This window comes from Leopardus geoffroyi, chromosome A2 (genome assembly GCF_018350155.1).
Source record: "Leopardus geoffroyi isolate Oge1 chromosome A2, O.geoffroyi_Oge1_pat1.0, whole genome shotgun sequence".
NCBI classification, from domain to species: Eukaryota; Metazoa; Chordata; class Mammalia; order Carnivora; family Felidae; genus Leopardus; species Leopardus geoffroyi.
In genome coordinates this window covers 3,213,078-3,224,951 of record NC_059331.1, presented here as the reverse complement: position 1 = coordinate 3,224,951, position 11,874 = coordinate 3,213,078, and the positions used below count along the sequence as shown (strand labels likewise).

The 11,874-nt window shown below is 60.5% G+C and overlaps 1 protein-coding gene and 1 pseudogene across 2 annotated transcripts; one reads left to right on the top strand and one right to left on the bottom strand.

Moving 5' to 3' along the window:
- Window positions 1–141: 141 nt before the first annotated feature.
- On the bottom strand, window positions 142–11,874 carry FSD1 (fibronectin type III and SPRY domain containing 1). 2 transcript variants are annotated; one of them, XM_045491556.1, is made up of 14 exons: window positions 11,731–11,873; window positions 11,362–11,506; window positions 10,702–10,797; window positions 10,349–10,480; window positions 9,486–9,587; window positions 8,442–8,464; window positions 8,143–8,264; window positions 7,037–7,246; window positions 3,787–3,885; window positions 2,857–3,016; window positions 2,221–2,300; window positions 740–991; window positions 550–638; window positions 142–444 (listed from the first exon to the last, which is right to left on the bottom strand). In XM_045491556.1, the coding sequence occupies exons 3-14, from the start codon at window positions 10,717–10,719 to the stop codon at window positions 334–336; spliced, it is 1,398 nt and encodes a 465-aa protein (XP_045347512.1). In that variant the 5' UTR covers window positions 10,720–10,797; window positions 11,362–11,506; window positions 11,731–11,873; the 3' UTR covers window positions 142–333. The 2 variants fall into 2 exon arrangements, with proteins under 2 accessions (XP_045347512.1, XP_045347510.1); XM_045491554.1 differs by lacking the exon at window positions 11,362–11,506 and having other exon boundaries at window positions 11,731–11,874.
- On the top strand, window positions 5,278–5,376 carry LOC123607775 (annotated as a pseudogene).

Sequence of the window (11,874 nt, the reverse complement as noted above, 5' to 3'; positions counted from 1 at the left end):
CCACAGCTGGCCCCTCTTAGCAAAACCTGCCACCCGGCCCTACAAGAGAAGCCCATTTCACAGCCAGGAAAGCCGAGGTCCAGAAAGGTTTGGGGGCACACTCAGTGCCACCCAGCCCCAAAGAACCATCAGCACGGCCTGGCCAGTGATTGACCTTTATTAGGACGCGAGGTGGGGAGGAGGGCCCGCCCCGGGGCCCGCCGCTCCCCAGTGGTGACCCCCGCAGGAGTTAAGGCTCCAAGCAGCAAGAGAGGAGAGGGTGCCGGCTGAAACAACCGAGGCCTGGGAGGGCCCCCCTCTGCATCAGCCGGGCGGGGTGGGCGGTCCAGGCGCCTAGGTGAGGCTGGTGTTAGAGCTGCTGGTGGCACTGCCCCGTTTCTGCAGGCAGCGCACGGAGCTGGGGACCTGCAGGCCCGTCGTCACCTGGAAACTACCGCACCACACCTGGGGCACAGGGGGAGGGGGGCAGGCGGGCTCAGGAGCAAAGCCGGCACCCGGCGCCCCCCCCCCCCACCCCCACCCCGATCCCCGCCACGGAAGGGTTCTCACCGTGAAAGCGGGCAGCAGTGGCTGTGTGAACTTGGCCTTGAAAGTGTGCAGCAGCTGTTTGGTCCGGGCGTTGTAGAAGGACAGGAGGCCTGGGATGGAGGCAGAGCGACAGGGGGACCCATAAGGGGATCGTGGCAGAGGCGGGACGGGGAGAGGCGGCTAGAGACGCGGCCCGGGGCGCGGGGGTCACCTTGGTGGAAGTCGCAGTGCACGCCCAGGCAGTCGGGCACGGGGGCGTCCAGCACCTTGGCCTTGTTGGCGTGCTTGGCGGTGAAGCTGGCCTGCAGCCAGTTGTTGACGTGCAGGCACCAGGACGCGGCCGTCTTGCCCAGCTGCTCGAAGCGGCCCAGGCTGCGGTACGCCACCCCCACGCCGAACGCCTTGCTGTCCGGCTCGAAGCGCACCTCCCAGTAATGCTCCCCGCCGTCGATCAGCGTGTCCCCTGCGGGGCGGGGTGGAGTCGGGTCCCGGGTGGCCTTGCGCCAGGGGGCGGCCACCTGGGTACTCCTCAGTCCTCGGCTACTGCTTCCGGGCCTCATCCGCCTCCTCTGGATGCCCCGAGAGCCCGGATACTCGCCAAGCCTCAGCTAATCCTTTCGGGTTCTCTGCCGGTCCAGGCTACTCGTTCCAGCTACTTCCAGGCCTTAGAAGCTTCCTCCAAAGCAAACAATTCCTCCCCGTGTTCAGACACCCCTCGGTCCTCAGTTCTCTCCGACACCAGATCACCCCCAAACCCTTGCGCCTGGCGGACTCCCAAGTGTTCCCACGGGCCTCGAATCCCACCGGAGTGCAGAGGCGCGCCGGCGTGCCGGGCCCCTCTCCTACTGCTCTGTGAATCTAGGGTCTCCCCGGACCCCCAGCCCCTGGTGGAGGCCAACTTCTCCCAGGCCCGACTGCACAGCCTCTCCTGCCCCTGCCTCCCTCACGGCCCACGGCCCTCTCCCGTCTCAGCTCCTCCCCGACCTCAGCTACTTTCCCAAGCACAACCAGGCTCGTTCTTCCCAGAGGCCCCGTAGCCCCCTCTCAGGTGTCAGCCGCTCTGCAGAACCCCCACCCCTCCCCCCTGCTTCCTCCCCGGACCCCACCTCTCGCCAATCTCAGATGCTTTCGGGAAAACCCAGCTCCTCCACAGAACCCCAGCTTCTCCTCAGGTCTTAGCTTATCCCCAGGACGCGGCTACTCTCTAACCCCGCCCCTGCCCAGGTACTACTGACCGCACTGACTCCTGCACCCCCCAGCCTCTTCTGGGAGCCCCCTTCTGGACAGCGACGATCCCCCTGAACCCTGGTTCCTCCGTGGGCCCCATTCACTCCATTGCTAACTGTCTCCCACACCAGCGACTCTCTATGGCTCCCCCACCAACCCGGCTGCCCCGTAGGTGACCATTCTTTCCAGCTACTCCACAGACCCCAGGACGCCCCCTGGCCGACCTCCAGGCCACAGCCTCCACAAGTTCTGCCCCCCCACCCCCAGTAAGCCCACCCCCTCCCCCCTCCCCCCCGCCAGTCCTCAATTCCTCCAGCACCACATTACTGGAACCATTCCCAGAAAGCTTTGTTGGCGGCTGCCTCAGTTTCCCCAACCAAAGGAGTTCTCTCCACCCCCCACCCCCCACCATCAGGGCCCTGCCCAGAGTGTCCCCTGTGCCCTCCTGTCTTTGCCCCTCCTTACCCAGCACCGTGTAGGACTCGGCTGTAAAGCGATCCCGGCCCCCACGACCGGAGGGCATCCTCTTGGGAGACGGCACGCCTCTGTGAGTGACAGGGAGAAGGCTCAGCGCAGCCCTTACTGTCCCCACAGGAGGGTTTCCCTGGCCCCCCCCACCCCCCACCCCGCCGGCCACCGCGGTCTTCCTGTCAGTCCTTCCCAGGACTTGGTTCTTTTCACGCACTGGGCCCCTCCTTCCAGAACACGCCCAGATAGCCCTTCCTCGTCTGGAAAACTACTCAGCTGTCAAAACCCAGTTAAAACTCTCTTCTTGGGGCGCCTGGGCTAGTCGGTTACGCATCTGACTTCGGTTCAGGTTGTGATCTCACGGTTCATGAGATCCAGCCCCGTGTCTGCTGTCCGCGCAGAGCCCGCTTCAGACCCTTTGTCTCCCTCTCTCTCTGCCCCTCCCCTACTTGCACGCATTCCCCTCCACCCCTCCCCCCGCCCCGAAAATAAATACACATTATAAAAACAAATCTCCTCTCCCTTCTCGGGCTCCCTCCTTCCACCCCAGCCTTGACCACGCTGGGCTCTGGGTGTCCCTGCCCCGTGTGATCATCTCCACCAGAAACTCAGGGAGGCCAGGGGGCAGGCTACCTGGCGGGGGAGTTGACGGGAGACGCCGTGCGCCCCTTGCCGTCCTTCTCGCGGGCCTTGATGTCCTGCACCTTCCCGCCCATGGCGTCCCACTCCACGGAGAGATCATCCACCCGCAGGTTCTGGTGAGATGTGGACGCGTCCAGGCGGAACATGAACGCTGGGGCCGGGCAGACGTGGGAGTCACAGAGATGGGGAAACCCAGAGAGACACAGAGAGAGAGACAGAGAGACAGACAGTGACCAAGACAAACCATGTGACAGGGACGGAGAACAGAGAGCGACAGCAGGGACTAAGACAGAGAAAACGAGAGAGGTTGCCGGGCTCAGAGACAGACGGATACAGAGCGACAGGCAGCAGGACGCCCAGAAAGACAGACGGGGCAGAGCCGAGGGCCAAGGGAGTGAAGGCTGAGGGCTTGTTGCCTGAGGGTCCCCTAGGTCTGGAGTCATTTTCAAAGCACTGGTGGTGCTTCTGCTGGAGGGTAATCACAGGAAGGGGCCCGGGCTATAGCACGACAGTTAGGCTAGACTCTAGAAAGTCCTCACAGAGCACGCAAAGGTGTTGCTGCAGGAGAGTAAGCTCGGCCTTCACTACTGATATCCCATCCCCATTTCTAAGAGCGCTTATCTAGTTTTTAGGAGAGAGAAAGAGAGAGGGAGGGTGTGTGTGTGTGTGTGAAAGAGAGAGAGAGTATAAAACCCATCCAGTGTAATGGGCTCAAGTGCAAAAGCAAAAAAACCATGGCAGGTGTATATTAGACACTCAGGTTAAGGAAGCTACTGGGGACTAAGCTCCGAGCATCCTGGCAGCCAGAGCAAAAAGAGTCACGGAGCCCTGATTAGAAGATGCTCATTACACATCAGTACCTGGGGCCCCAGGGCGAGGGGTTATGGAGTCACAGCCAGGGTAGGGGTGGGAACCAGTCACCTGGTGTCTCCAGGGTCACCGACTCGGAGAACTCGCCTGCAACTGCCTTATTACAGGCCTTCACACGGAAATTCATATATTTCATGTCAAACTTGAGACCTAGGAGCAACAGAGGGATCTCAACATGGCGTGCACTTTGAGCGAAAGGTTACAGGTCCCTGTGTCCCACGGTAGTCCCAGTACTCACTCTAAGGAGCACCTTGCAAACGACATCTTATCCCTGAGACACCATCCTTGCCCTCATTTACCTGTGGTACTATGGGTACTTGGCTCCGCCTCCAATCCAGACTGGCCAATCAGGATGCTTAGGGGCACAGTAACAGCGATTGGCTCAGGAATGGGCACATGACCCAAACTGGCCAATCAGAAACTTCCCTGGGACTTTGGGCTGGTATTATAGGGAAGAGAGTTACTGTCTGAGGCTGGCCAGCGGGGAGGAAGCTCCTCTAGGAAAATCTGTCAGTGCATTTGGCAAGCCTCCTTCAGAATGTCGCATCCACATGCAACAAAGGCAGGAAACAGGCGAACGAGCCATTTGATTTGCTGGAACCCCTCGATCTCCCCATGCCTGGTTACTTAAAGATATTCCTTACTTCTAGGATATGTCCCCCACTTTCTTTCTTTCTTTTTGGGTTCGTTTCTTCCAGTCTTCAAAAATAAAAAGCAGCTACCCAGTTGTCCTTCCCCTCAAGCTAAACCTCTTTGGAGAGCTGTCTACACCCTCAGCCCTTCTCTGCTGCCTCGCTCACTCTCCCTCCTCTGGCCTTTGTCGGTCCCCCACCTCGCAGGACCTCCTGGCTGACCACTCCTTCCCTCCTGGAACATTCTTTCCTTGGCAGCCACGGCACTGTCGTCTCTTGGCTCCCCTCTCTGTTTGTTCTCCTTAGGTCTTCTTTGCAGGCACTTCCATCCTCAACACCCTTAAATGTCAGGGTGACTCTGTCTGGGGCTCTTATTCGTGTCACCGTGCCCCTGTCCCCTTCTTGCACCTCAGACACCATCTGTCCACCAGAGCACCCACTGCCCAACCCCTCGCTCAGACCGCATGCCCAGCTGCCTCCTGAGTGTTCCCCCTGGGATGCCCGTCCTCTGATCATCCAAAACAGTACTCAGCGCCCCCTGCTCTAAAACCTCCCATAGCTCCCCTTTGCCCATTCTTCCTCTCACTTCCCCCACAGATGTTGTTCTCTCCGCAAACCTAACTTAGTTCCGGACACAAAGGCTCGCGGTGCTCGCTTCAGCAGCATGTAGAGTAAAATTGGAATCACCCAGGGGCGCCTGGGTGGCTCGGTTGGTGCAACAGCTGACTCCTGACCTCGGCTCAGGTCATGATCTCACCGTGCGTGAGATCGAGCCCCGCGTCGGGCTCTGCACCGGCAGCGTGGAGCCTGCTTGGGGTTCTCTCTCTCTCTCTCTCTCTCTCTCTCTCTCTCTCTCCCTCCCTCCCTCCCTCCCCCCCGTGCTTGAGCTCTCTGTCTCAAAATAAATAAGCTTTAGAAAAATAAAATAAAATTGGAACGATATAGAGAACGTTAGCGTGGCCCCTGCAGAAGGGTGGCATGCAAATTCGGACATAAAAGGCTCAGCGCTCTGGCCTCTGAGCCCTAGATCAGGCTGTTCTGCCTAGAAGACTCTTCTCCACCCTCCCCTCCTCTGTCGGGCCTCAGCCTGGCTGCCACCTCTTCCAGATGCCCACCCAGACTGTCTCCCCCTTGTCCGGATCCCCTTCCCTGAGAGCCCAGTACATTACTCAGCAACACCACCTACTGCCCCAGAGCAGAGATTACCAACCAGAAGGCTCAGCTTCTGAAACCTGGAACCTATGTGCCTATGGGCGGTCTGGACTCACTGTGTGCCTCAGTTTCCTATTCTGCAAACTGGCAATCGCAATGCCAAATCCCAAGCAGGGGTCACATGAGGACGCGATGAGTCGAGGCATGTACATACCAAACGCTAAACCAAACCCCTCCCGACTTGTCCAAGCAACGGAGACGACAAATGACGACACGCGTTCGTTGCCTAGATGAGCGCATTCGTCCCTATCGACATCACACGCCTTTCAGTGGATTCAACGTCCTGCCCTGCGGAACGCACTCGCTAGGAATGTTGCAAAAGGCAACAAGAGGGGGGTGGCGAGGGGGTGACGCCTCAGGAAGCCTGGGATGCGACAGACCTCCACGCTGACCGTGGTGGCGGGTACCTGAACTTGCACACGGCACGAAACCGCATACGGGCGTACACACGCGCGCGCACACGGACGAAGGCACGTAACGCCAGCGAAACGCGGACCCACGAGGCTCATGCCTGTTCCTTGGTTTAGATATCGAACTACAGTTACGGAAGCGGCTACTGGCGGATCCTGCTTCGGGTTCTGCGTCTCCTGCCCCTCCCCCACTTACGCGCTGCCTCTCTGTGTCTCTCCAGAATGAATAAGTGTTTAAAAAAATAAAATAAATAAAATAAAAACAAAGCCTGGGGGGGGGGGGGGAGTGGGATATGTTTGTTTTGATTCCCGTGCAAAGGATAATAAACCAGTAGCTTCTCAGGCCCTTTTGCGGGCTGCTGGCTTTTCTTTCCTGCAATTAGCATGCTCATTAGTAACCATGCATGCTAATTACAGATAAAGAACAGGCTGATTACAGCCCAAGAGCTGTAGCGACAGTTATCTTGCGGGCACGGCTCTCCCCGCCACTGAGGATTTCCTCCGGCGCAGACGGCTGCTGAAACTCATCAGGGACCCCCGATTTTACCCTTCTGGAGACACTCCCCTTCCGGCTGGGGGGAATCCCCACGCTTTCTGCTTTCTTACGACTGCCAAGGAAATCCCCCAACGCTGGGAGGATGCCAGCTCCAGGGCGGGACTGTCGCCAGTCTTGCTCACTAGGGCAAGGGCAGCACCGGCAGGCGCTCAACACCCGGAAACGAATGAATGAACGCTGCATAGGAGACGTGAGACGCCGATGCGGAACGCCTTGCCTCCCGGGCCTCAGTCCTCTCGTCTGTAAAATGGCGGTGAGACGCGTGTCCGTTGTTCGTTACGCGTGGGGCAAACATTTAGCACATAGTAAGCCCTCCAGAAACGGCGCGGTGCCTGTCATCAATATCGTTTTTATTATTATCACTTCGTTACTCCTGCTCAGCCCAGCGGGGCCCCCAGTTGATGGGGAAAAGGAGCCCGGAGGGGGCTGAGCCCAACGGGGCTGGGGGTAGGGAGCGGGGTGGGTGTCAGCAGCAGGGCTGAGCTGCTTACCGGTCAGGGTGTACTCCGTCTGCCGGATGCCCTCGATGACCATCCACGGCTGCTCCTCCTTGAGGCGGGGCGGGCCCTCGAAGTTGGTCCGCCTGTACTCCAGCACGTAGTGGTCGATCTTGCTGTCCTCGTCCGGCATGCGCCACACCAAGGTCACGCAGTTGTCTGCCACCAGGGACTCGGCCAGGTCAATCACAGGGGCGCTGGGCACTGTCCAGGGGGGGGGGGGGGGGTCAGGTCCTTTGCCTGCAAGGGCGATCTTACAGAAACCTCACCCGCAATTTAGGCCTTCTTGGGGACCTCCTCTGGGGCCCAACCTTGGGAGCGGGGCCCCTTTGGGCACTGGGGCCTGGGGGTGGAGCTTCCACAGGGTTTCACCAGAGTGGGGTGGTGGGGAAGAGCTTCCTCAGGGTTCAACCAACAAAAGCCTGGGCCTTCTCAGAATACCACCATTTCAGGATAATTTCTAGAATTCTCTCATAGGGGCATGGCCTTCATGGGAGGTGGGTAGGGCTTTTCAGGGCTGGGCCACCAGGAGCGGGCTTCCTCGTGGCCCCACCTCCCGGGGCAGGCCTCCTCGTGGCCCCACCCACACAGGCAGGTTATCCTCGTGGCCCCACCTCCAGGGACGGGCCTCCTCGTGGCCCCACCCAGGCAGGGAATCCTCGTGGCCCCACTCCCAGGGGCGGGCCTCCTCGTGGCCCCACCCACACAGGCAGGATATCCTCGTGGCCCCACCTCCCGGGGCGGGCCTCCTCGTGGCCCCACCCACACAGGCAGGATATCCTCAAGGCCCCACCCCCAGGGGCAGGCCTCCTCGTGGCCCCACCCACACAGGCAGGGTATCCTCAAGGCCCCACCCCCCCAGGGGCAGGCCTCCTCGTGGCCCCACCCACACAGGCAGGGTATCCTCAAGGCCCCACCCCCCAGGGGCAGGCCTCCTCGTGGCCCCACCCACACAGGCAGGGTATCCTCAGGGCTCTACCTCCAGGAGCGGTGCCTTCGGGATTTCAACGCCAGGTTTACTAACCCAGCCTTTCTCAGGCTACCCTAGACTCCTGGGCCATTTCCCTGAAATCCAGGCCGGGAGAAAGTTCCCCTCTCACCAGGTAGGAACTTGAGTGCCTGTAGCATCCTGCGCTCCTGTGCAAAGTCCACCATGAGGTGACTCATGTTGTCGCTGACCTTGGCTTTCAATGACAGCCGGAAGGCAGGTGCCATCGTCACACTGCAGGGAGGAAGACAGAGGCAACCTGCCGGCAGGCATCTCAAAAGGGCCCAGGCCTCTGAAGCGTGCGCGGGAGACCCAGTCCCCTTTGTTCTGGTTCAGTGCGCTGGGCCAAGGGACCCCACCTTCACACCAGGGACAGGGCACTGGGGTGGGAACCAGATCCCGGCATCTTACCCATCTTTGATTTGCTTGGCAGCCTAGAAAAAGGGACGGAATAAAATTCAAAGTGTTGTCTTCATTGAATCAGAAAGTCACTACACAGACAGGAAGACTGAGGCCCAGAGTGGGCCACTTGGCAAAGTCCCCACCACTGGGGCAGAAACACTTGGCTGTGCCCCAAAGGGATAGGGGGCAAAGACAGGCTCCTACGCCCACCCCCAGTGCCCAGGATATACAGCTGGCCAATTTGGCAGATAAAAATGCAGGGTGCCCAGTTACCTCTGCGTTTCAGATAAACAAAATGATCTTTTTAGTATAAATGGGCCCCATTCAATATTTGGGACATATACTAAATACTTCATGGGATATATTATATTCAAAAATTATTCATTATTAAATTTAAATTTCAGATCAACCACAAATAAGTTAAAAAAATTTTTTTCCAGTTTATTTATTTTGAGAGAGGAGGGAGAGACAGAGCACAAGCAGGGGAGGGGCAGAGAGAAAGGGAGAGAGAGAATCCGAAGTAGGCTCTGCCCTCTCAGCACAGAGCCCGATGTGGGGCTTGAACCCACAAACCGCGAGATCATGACCTGAGCCGAAATTAAGAGTTGGATGCTCAACCCACTGAGCCCTCTAGGCACCCCGACAAATAATTTGTTTTTAAGTTTACTTATTTATTTTGAGAGAGAGAAAGAGTGAGTGAGCAGGGGAGGGGCAGGGAGAGAGAGGGAGGGAGAAAGAGAAGCCCAAGCAGGCTCCGCTCCGTCAGCCCAGAGCCCGATGTGGGTGGCATTCGATCTCACAAACCGCGAGATCATGACTTGAGCCGAAATTAAGAGTTGGATGCTCAACCGACTGAGCCCCCCAGGCGCCTTCAACCGCGAAGAATTTTTTAGTATAAGTATGTCCCATGTGCTCTTTGGGACATACTTCTGAATGCTGCCCGGGCCACACTTATACTAAAAACTCACTCATGGTTGATCTGAAATGCAAATTTAACCGCGTGTCCTATATTTTAGCTTGTAGTCCTACCAGTATGGCTTCTGAGGCGCCCACCTGAGGGAAGTCCTCGCTGTCCGTGGCCTGCAGGGTCTGGTTGGCCGTCTCCAGAAGCTCCTCTGAGCTCTCCAGGGCCCGCGTGCAGGCAGCCAGCTGGTTCTAGGGGTGGCATGGCATCGAGGGAAGAGACACCTCACCCCACTGTGTCAAACCCTCGCGGTCTCCCCCACTTTGTGGGATTGGGGACACCACACCTTTCTCCAACTCCAGGCTGTGGGGGTGGGGAGGCTGCAGGGAAATCGGGGCTCACTCCCGGCAGCACAGCAGAATCACCTGGGGAATCCCTTTCTTGAAAACTCACACGCCCAGACCCCACCTGAGCCTTGGGGCCCCAACGTCTTCCACGATGGGAAATCTGGGATGTTAGGAAGTTGTCCGGGAGGGGCTGATGCAGCCCCAGTGCCTCAGTTAGAGTCCTAGACCCCCTAGGGGCTGTACGTGGCAGGGGTGGGGGGGTTGGCAAGAGGCGATGCTGTCGGATCTGGGGACCAGTGGGAAGGGCTGAGAAATCAGAGGCGTTGGGTGAGGACAGGAGGGGAGGAACAGCCAGACGTGGATGTGGTGAAGGAGAAGGGGGTGGGGGTGGGAGCAGGGACCGAGAGGGACAGCAGGTGGCTACACGGATCACGGCCAGGGAAGGGGCAGAGAAGAGGCCAGGAAACAGAGGAGGTGAGGCCAAGGCCACTGGGGTGTCTGTTCTGGATCCGGGAGACACTCGGGGGCACCTCCAAGAGGCGGTGTGGGAGGAGGAGCAGCTGTGGAGGGAGACCCTGAGGCCAGCTGGGCTCTGCTGAGTCTGAGGGGTGCAGTGGGGGGGGGTAGGGTCTGGGTGATGGTCTGGAGCGCACCCCGCCCCCCACCTGCAGCTCGTAGGTGCGGCTGGCGCGGTCCTGCTTGATCTTCATCAACATGCCCTCCTTCAGCTCCTCCAGGAGGGAGAAGAGGGACTGGAACTCCGCCTCTAGGTCTTCCTGTACCTTGGTGGAGTTGGCCTTGGGGAGAGGTGGTGGGGTCAGGACGGCCAGGATCGGCCAAAGCCCAGGCTCAGACGGGGACACGGAGGCCTGGACGCGGCAGCCGGGCACAGTCCGACGGGCATCGGCAGCAACAGGCTGGCTAACTCCCGTGGCTGCCCCCCCCCGCCCCCCCCAGCCCTTCTGGCCCACGAACTCCCCACCTCCTTCCGTCCCTCCTGCAGAGGGGACTTCCTCACCTCCACGTTCAGCAGCATTTGCTTGAGGGAGTAGATGAAGCTTTGAATCTCTTCATTCTTCACAGCCAGCGTGGTGATGATCTTCCGCAGAGCCTCCTGCCCCCACCCGAAGCAGGCACACGCCAAAGCCGGTAAGCCCCTCGGCCAGGCCCGGCACACCCCCCCCCCCCAAACTTGGGGCTCCCCACTCCGCCTTCCTGGGATCCAGGAGATGTGGGAGCCACCGTGCCAGTGAGCTTGGGCACCGCCGTGAGGCAGGCCCTGGGCGAAGCTCTGGCCCTACCTCCCCTCGCCTGGCACATGCCCATTTGACAGGGGAGGAAACTGAGGCTCAAAAAGAGCCTCTGGGGAAGGCGCCGACCCTGGGCCGGAGCCAGGTCGGCCTCAGCACAAAGCCTTCAACCTGAGGGCGGGGCGTGATCTGGGGTGAGGGGCCACCTTGGGAACAGGGATGGGGAAGAAGAAAGGAGGAACCTGGGAACGCGGGGCCAGAGGGCCCAGGCAACTGGGGAGCGGGGCAGGGAGGTCTGGGGGAGGGGACGGAGAGAAGAGAAGCCGCGTGGGAGGATCCCGCTGGGGCCTGGAGCCCCGACCCAGGCCTCCCACGGGAGGGACCCCCTCCTGGTCCCTCTTCTGGGGGTGCGGGATCGGTGGGATCACCTGTGCGGAGCCGGAGCAGCGTCCTCAGGGGCGGGGCGGGGCAGAGACCGGACACCTGGTCCGCAGTCCGCATGGAAGGCGTGGGGGATGGGTCAGGCTGGGGCTGGGATGCTGGGCGCCGGTGGGGGGCTTGGAGGGGATGCGCCTGGACCCGGGCCAAGATGATGAGAGGTCGGGGCGACGGCGGGGGTGGGGTGGGGTGCTGGGTCCCGCATTGGGGGGGGCTGGACCCCGGCGGGGTGGCGGCGGGGGTGGGGCCTCGGCCGCAGAGCAGCTGCGGGGGTGGGGGTGGGGGGCGCTGCGGCAGCACCTGGTCCCCTCCCCTGGTCCACCCCCGCCCCGCCCCGCCCCGCCCCGCCCCGCTCCTACCCTCTGGTCCTCCATGGCCGCGGCCCAGGTCGTCCCCGGCCCGGCCCGCGGGCCCCGCTCGCTCTTCTGGTCCTCGAGCCGCCTTTGCCGCGACCACGAGCCAATGGCCCGCCGAGCCCTCCCCGCCGCCGCCGCCGCCGCCGC